This window comes from Vitis vinifera, chromosome 12 (genome assembly GCF_030704535.1).
Source record: "Vitis vinifera cultivar Pinot Noir 40024 chromosome 12, ASM3070453v1".
Classification (NCBI taxonomy): domain Eukaryota; kingdom Viridiplantae; phylum Streptophyta; class Magnoliopsida; order Vitales; family Vitaceae; genus Vitis; species Vitis vinifera.
The window spans coordinates 5,709,950-5,716,869 of record NC_081816.1 but is presented as its reverse complement, the minus strand read 5'-3'; the positions used below and the strand labels follow the sequence as shown (position 1 = coordinate 5,716,869).

Below are 6,920 nucleotides of genomic sequence, written 5' to 3'. Positions count from 1 at the left end.
TTATAATAATAGCATGTGAGCTCATAAGAAATATGAATTTTCAAAATATAGTACTATTTTGGAGCAAATATTTAGTTTAATTAAGTGTGTTGACTTTATACAAATCATATTGTAACAATTTTTTTTAAATATCATAATAAAGACTAATGTGGTATTGTGAAACTTGAAGATGAAGGAGTCCTATCTTGTTAGAGAAAATATAGGTACCATGACATAAAGTTTGTATAATAAGGATTGTAATTAGAGCACGCCTCTGAGTAATTGTTAAGATTTGATTTATAGTTAATTCACAAATTTAAAAAAATTTCCAAAATTACAAAATTTTGGGAGCAATATGAAAGTAAAGAGAATTTGAAGTGAATTATGAATGAAAAAAAAAAAGAGGAATTTATAGAAAAAAATTTGGACCAAATTAATCGTTGAAGGACCAAATAACCATAAGAAATCATTTTTGGACATTGGATTATGAAAATGATAAGACATGGTTGGTGATAAAATTAGGATTTGCCTTTCTTGGGAGGGTTGCCAACTTGGTGATGTGAAATTGGGCTAGAAGTTGTCATCTTGGATGGTGATAAGCTTGGGCTCATACCCAATGCCAATGGGCCCTGGTCCAACTGAAGTACACAATCAAAGCCTTTCACCTTCTGATGAACACTCCTTTTCATTTAGTTATATAACCACCTCTAGTTGATTGACACAATTTGTTTAACAACTCAGCTAGATTGCCTATGACTCCATCTAATTCCCAACCAACCACTCACACCTCACCCTGCTAACCATGGACTCCACCTCAACCAATCACTGCCCCCATCCTAACGGAGCGTCAAAGCAACCAAACATGGAACAACTCATCATAATAACTCAATCAGGTGCTCCTCACCCCACCAAAAGCTCCCTACACTCCACCACTAAACACCCATGAAAAGTGCTTCACCCCACACGCGTACCATGATGTACGGATGATCATATGCCCGACCTTCTTCCCATTAGTACGCAAAGCCCAATAAGCCAAAATGGAGAGCAATAATGCACGTGACTTGCGTGTGGGGAAAGGGTGTTAATGATTGGGTGGTATAGCTTAAAAGCCACGCATCACGTCACATCAAATTAAACCCATCCGACGGTGGACGTTGCACGTTGGTGCAACAAACTGAACTAACTTGAGGGAAGCATGCAGAGGGGTTAGAGTGGAAAGTGGGGTTAAGAGGGGTAGTTGGGCTTTTTACTTTACAACTAAACTCCACAGGTTTGATTAGTGTGGATGCCTCCAAATATTCTTTGTTTTTGTTTTTTTTTTTGGGGGGGTTTTTGACACTCTTATGTACTTTTTGGTTTGATTCTTATCCTTAACTTAAACCCTAAACCAACCCCTTTTTCAAATAGATTATGAGGTGGGTTAGGATTAGTGTATCCAATATGGTAAAGCTTGTTCTAGGCTTACGGTGGTTGAGAGTCAAAATTATTGTCATTTACATTTTTGAATGTAATAATAAGAAAGACCAAAAGGGAAAATTGAACAAAAATATGTTCTAATAGGATTGTGGGCTTGTCTCTTTACTTTCTTGGCTTCATTGGGTTTCCCTTGGTTGAGTAGCTTGAAAGATTGAGCAAAAAGTTTGGACAAATCAAAGGGTCTAGAGGCTTTGAATTGGATGAACCCATCTAGAACCCTTCATGGGTTAGGGAGGAAGATGAGTATGGGCATCACTAAAATGCATTTTATGATATAGAAAGCATAGAAAATTCTTTGAAACTCATGGGATTTTTTGGGCGAATTCGATGAACCCATCTAAATTTTGAATGCAAAAGTAACTAATGTTCCTAAGATTTGACCTTTGACAAGTACCCATTTCCCACAACAGACTTGTACTTTTCGCCCTATCCAAAGACTTCAATTTTGACAAGATACAATGATATATACCCAATTTCAACCTTCCACCGTGACAAAAATGGATACTCAAATTCAACCCCTTTAGGTGGTTCAACCCACCACCCCACCATGCATACCCCTCCAAAATTTAATTAAATTTTCAAAGTCATACTCATACATTACAAAGAATCCAAGTTTCGATTATCCATTCAATCTACCATTTCCAAACTCTGTCCTTTCCACCAAATCACTCCTCTTTTCCTTGCTTCTACACCCTCCTCATACTTGAATTTTCTACACGTGCCCGCGTGTGGTATGCCCAGGTGGTTGCCGCCGACGGGCAAACCTGTCAACCCCCACCAAATTTTTGACACGTCGACACTACTGATTCTTCGTAAAAGGAACCTCAAATTCTTGGCAGAGTGTGTAGACCCACCCTACCAATAAAACTAACCTTTAATAGTGACCCACTTGCTTCAACCCTTATATATGAAGGGAATGACCAACTAAGCATACCAACAAAGCAAAATTCATTTCGGCTCTACCAAATGGACTGGACCAGAGGCCACACCTTAGGCTCTGGCTCCTCTGCCACAGTCTCCCTCGCCAATTCTCTCCGGTCTGGCGACGTGTTTGCTGTCAAGTCGGTGGAGCTATCTCGGTCGGAGTCACTGCAGAGGGAGGAGAGAATCCTATCTTCTTTGAGGTCTCCTTATATAGTTGGCTACAAGGGGTGTGACATTACCAGGGAGAACAAGAAGCTTATGTACAATCTTTTCATTGAGTACATGCCCGGTGGCACTCTTGGTGATGCAATTCGGAGGGGTGGAGGTCAGCTTCATGAATCGATGATTGGGATTTATGCGCGACAAATTGTACAGGGATTGGATTACATTCACTCACGAGGCTTAGTGCATTGTGATATTAAAGGCCAGAACGTGCTAATTGGAGAAGATGGTGCAAAAATTGCTGATTTTGGGTGTGCCAAGTGGACTAACGGCAAGGATGACAGGAAGGTGCCGATTGCCGGAACACCGTTCTTCATGGCACCGGAGGTAGCGCGCGGCGAAGATCAGGGATACCCTTCTGATGTATGGGCTCTTGGATGTACAATAATTGAAATGGCCACTGGGGGCGCTCCATGGCCTAATGTGGCAAACGCAGTTGCAGCTCTTTATCGAATCGGATTCTCTGAAGAGCTGCCATGGATTCCAAGTTTTCTCTCCGACCAAGCAAAGGATTTTCTAAGCAAGTGCTTACGGAGAGATCCAAAAGAGAGGTGGACAGCAAGTCAGCTTCTCAAGCATCCATTTGTGGGAGAATTGAATCCTCAGGCAAAGCAAGTTCAAGAATCCTATTCAGATTCTCCAACAAGTATTCTAGACCAAAACTTTTGGAGCTCATTGGAGGAATCAGAAGCACAAGGCTACTTGAAGCAGGCAAGTTTTTCAAATTCTCCAGCAGAAAGGATCCGGAAACTATGGACGTTTTCAAGGGTAGAAAACTGGACAAGGGATGATAATTGGGTCACAATCAGAGGCAGTACCAATGAGGAAAGCAACGTACCCGCTGATTACATGGAAGATGAAGCGAGTCCAGTTTCCAGGTCGGAGGCAGTTTCGAGTAGTCATGATGTGGAAAAGGTAGAAAGCCATGGTGATGGAGAGGAGATGGAGGATTTCTTAGATAGCAAATTTAGTTGTAGGACATGTATGAAAGATAGTGTTGTAGTGAGCAACTTCAATTTTGAGATAGACAAAGAACACTTGTTAATTACTTCAACTTCAATCTCAAACTTCTTAGCATCCTAAATTCATCTCTGTTCCTTTTCCTTCCTCTGTTCTCCTCTGTTTTTTTTTTCTCCTCCTCTGTTTTCTGATTTGTTGGGTGAGTGGGTGAACTTTCCTCCAATCCATGGATGGAAAATTCTGTGTGTGAACAACGGTTTGGAAGGTCAACCCGGTTCTTCATGTTTGGATGACTTTATCTTGTGTGAATATAGAATTTGGGGGGTCAACCCCCCTCCATAATTCCATTAGGCTTACTCAAATTCCACAGCCTCTCCCCTGTTTTCGTCCCTTTCGGGTGTAGTAGATAGATAAGCAAAATTTGTTGAAATCCACAACCCCCAAAAAAAGTGTCCCAAAATGATCATTTCCCATTTGAATTCCAACACCCTCCTCTCTATTTTCCTTGTTAGCTTGGCAAGGGTAAATTTGGATTCACCTCCATCTCACAAAAATGTAGGCAAATCCCTCCATTTCAAATTTGGAATGCAATTTTGGTTACTGAGAATTAATCAATCCACAAAATGCCTTCATTCCCATAGTAATTGGAGCCTAAACTCATAAAAGAAGTCCACATTACAAATAAATTTTCAAGAGTAGAGGAAGGCTAAGTAGAAAATCACTGTTTGAATAGTGGGATTCCTTGAAAGAAAGCTATTAAGATGAGGATGTGCCCAGTTTGAAAATCATTCGTTTTCACATTTCAATTTCAAAGTGCTTGTATGGCATGATGTTCACAATAATTACAAACAGTAGAAGCCATTATTTGAAACCCTTCACTTTGTTTCAAGCAAAAGTATCATCATCTTTTGAATCATTGACTTGGTTTCAACATGAGGTACCATGATATTTTGGTTGACCTTTTTGATTTTCTCAAATTGATTGAGCCACTTCTTTCCACTTTATATTTATATTATCACTTGGTGGTGTCATAGACTATGTCAGACTCCACTTTGGGCTTCAGTCAGGGCTTAATGACAAAGTGTTTACTGGGCTTGGGGGCAGCATAAGTTCAATCTTAGTGGGTTTGGGCCCAATTCAACCCGGGCAGGCTTGTTCTTCGAGCCAACTTTGCAGTCAAACTTAAATTCCTTCATTATTTGTACAATATGGTAGTTGACCACTATCCTCTCTCTCTCTCCTGATTTTTGAAGTTAGGGTTTTAAATTCTATGTGATGCTTTTGGTTGTAAATCCATAGTAGAAGTCCAAGATTGTACGAGTTTTTAGATTGACAAACACTGCTATATGACAATTAAAAACTAATGACACACAAATTTGAAAAAAAAAGAAAAGAAAAAAAGATGTTAAAATTTACATTGGGTCATTGATTGAGACTTCCTTCATGTTGTTGCTGTTGATTCCTTCTTAGCTTGCAATGGAGATGAGAAGTGATTTTCATGGCAAAGTTGTGCAACCATCGTTGGGATCATTTAGAGCAGGATCATCTTTTCCAGTAACAAGCATATTAGTATTGAGTGCAGTGAAGACCATTAGGAGGAGAGACACCAGAACTGAGAGTATGGACAACACCAGCATTAGGGCATGAGCGACACCACCATTCACCTCTTGTGCATACTCTGTTGCAGCCAGCGCTAGGACTGTGAGAGGAAAAGAGTAAGCCCACCATGCCACGTCGAACTTCCTGATCGATTTCTTGAATAGGCCTGGCCTAGAAACCTGTTTTCACACGCACCAAACATTTTAGAGAAGATTAGATGCATATATATCAATTTTCATTGGATTCATTTCAGAAAAAGTGTGTGGTACTGTGGCTGGTCTATTAGATAAAGACTTGAAAATTGGATTTTTTGATCCCATGTTGTTGATTGTTATCAAGGTCGTGGTTGCCTCGCACTAGTGCATAAGTGTTTCAAGAAAGCGACTTGATCGCCCGCAGTAGTGCAAAGAGCCCGAGTTGAATACTTCTTCTACACTACGTCACATCCAGTCTCTTTCCATGAATGTTCTTTTCCTATTTTTTTAATCTCCTAAAGAGAAAGCTAGTGTGATTCCAACTCTTACCAGGGACATGAAGAGGAAGAGCGATAAGAAGAAGAGCATCTTTGATGAATTATCAAAAGTTCCGATGATGGAGTCCCATGCTAGGCTTGCCATGCTTGGAGCTGCAAAGAAGAGGAAGAGAACTGGCCGAAGTATTACGGGAAGTGAGCTACTCCCTGATAATCGCTGATAAAGTGTGACAAAGAGGACTAGATAATGTGTCATGCCTAATGAGAATAAGAAAACTGCACTCTCTTTCCATCCCATTTGAGATGCAGCCCATGCACCAACCAGGTTCCCAATCACTGATAGCTGGCTAGCTGGATTCGCCACCGTCGCCAAAAACCGCTTTCCCTTGGTGAACCATTGGCCATATATCTTGACATCGAGCACCACTATCGGGACAATGAATACGCCCCAAAGTACAGTATAATACACAGTCCTTGGAGCAATGAAAGGGGAGGATTGAAGCAGGAGAAGCCATGAAATCCATGGAGCAAACAAGTAGTTTACTCCAACATCGTTCAAGAACTCAGCCTTCACCAATTCAAAATGAAACAAGCACCTTAGAATATAGATGAGAGAAAGTGAGGCCAATATGAACAAAGCCAATGACCACAAAAGAACAAAGGCAGTGGACGGCAGGGTGTGAAGAATGTGACGAATCGCATGAGCGTCGTCGCTAGGCTCTCCAAGGGTCTTCCACAATAAGGCCTGGCTGCAGAGTGAGAGACTGATCCTGAAGTACCCAGCATGGAACCTAGTCAAAATAGGTGAAATCAATCGCTCAACAATGCCCTGAAGGCCTTGTTGATCAGATGGGGTTGCAACAATGGATACATCAACCACAAGCTCAATCTGGGGTTGGGATGGTGAGCTCAATCCTTTGTTGTTCGCCATTGGAACTGCAACTTACAATTTGGGATCTCAATCAGCTTGCAGTCAAGTCTATATAGGAGAGCAGTGATGGGTTGATTTGAGGAATGTGGCTACATACATTTAAATTAAAGTGGATGGCTCAACTCGTGGAGAATGCTTAATGTAGGGAAGTTGAGGTGTGGAATGAGAGGATTAAATAAATATAAAAAAAGAAAAAAAAGTGAGGTTTGAATTTCGAAAAAGAGTAGCGTTCTGAGTTGATGTCTGAGCATTGCGTGCATCTGTATCAAGGCAAGGCGGCTGAGCGTGCTAGCCTTTTTGGACTTGGGTTGTCCTGGCTTAAAATTTTCTTTTCAAAGTGTTTCTGTTTGAATACAA

At 40.9% G+C, this 6,920-nt stretch overlaps 2 protein-coding genes across 2 annotated transcripts; one reads left to right on the top strand and one right to left on the bottom strand.

Moving 5' to 3' along the window:
• Positions 1-2,268: 2,268 nt before the first annotated feature.
• LOC100248217 (mitogen-activated protein kinase kinase kinase 18) lies at positions 2,269-3,685 on the top strand. Its single transcript, XM_002269624.4, has one exon. The coding sequence runs from the start codon at positions 2,422-2,424 to the stop codon at positions 3,682-3,684; it is 1,263 nt and encodes a 420-aa protein (XP_002269660.1). The 5' UTR covers positions 2,269-2,421; the 3' UTR covers position 3,685.
• Positions 3,686-4,907: 1,222 nt separating this feature from the next.
• LOC100253353 (S-type anion channel SLAH1) lies at positions 4,908-6,677 on the bottom strand. The gene is made up of 2 exons (XM_002269579.4): positions 5,685-6,677; positions 4,908-5,339 (listed from the first exon to the last, which is right to left on the bottom strand). The coding sequence occupies exons 1-2, from the start codon at positions 6,561-6,563 to the stop codon at positions 5,058-5,060; spliced, it is 1,161 nt and encodes a 386-aa protein (XP_002269615.1). The 5' UTR covers positions 6,564-6,677; the 3' UTR covers positions 4,908-5,057.
• Positions 6,678-6,920: the final 243 nt, after the last annotated feature.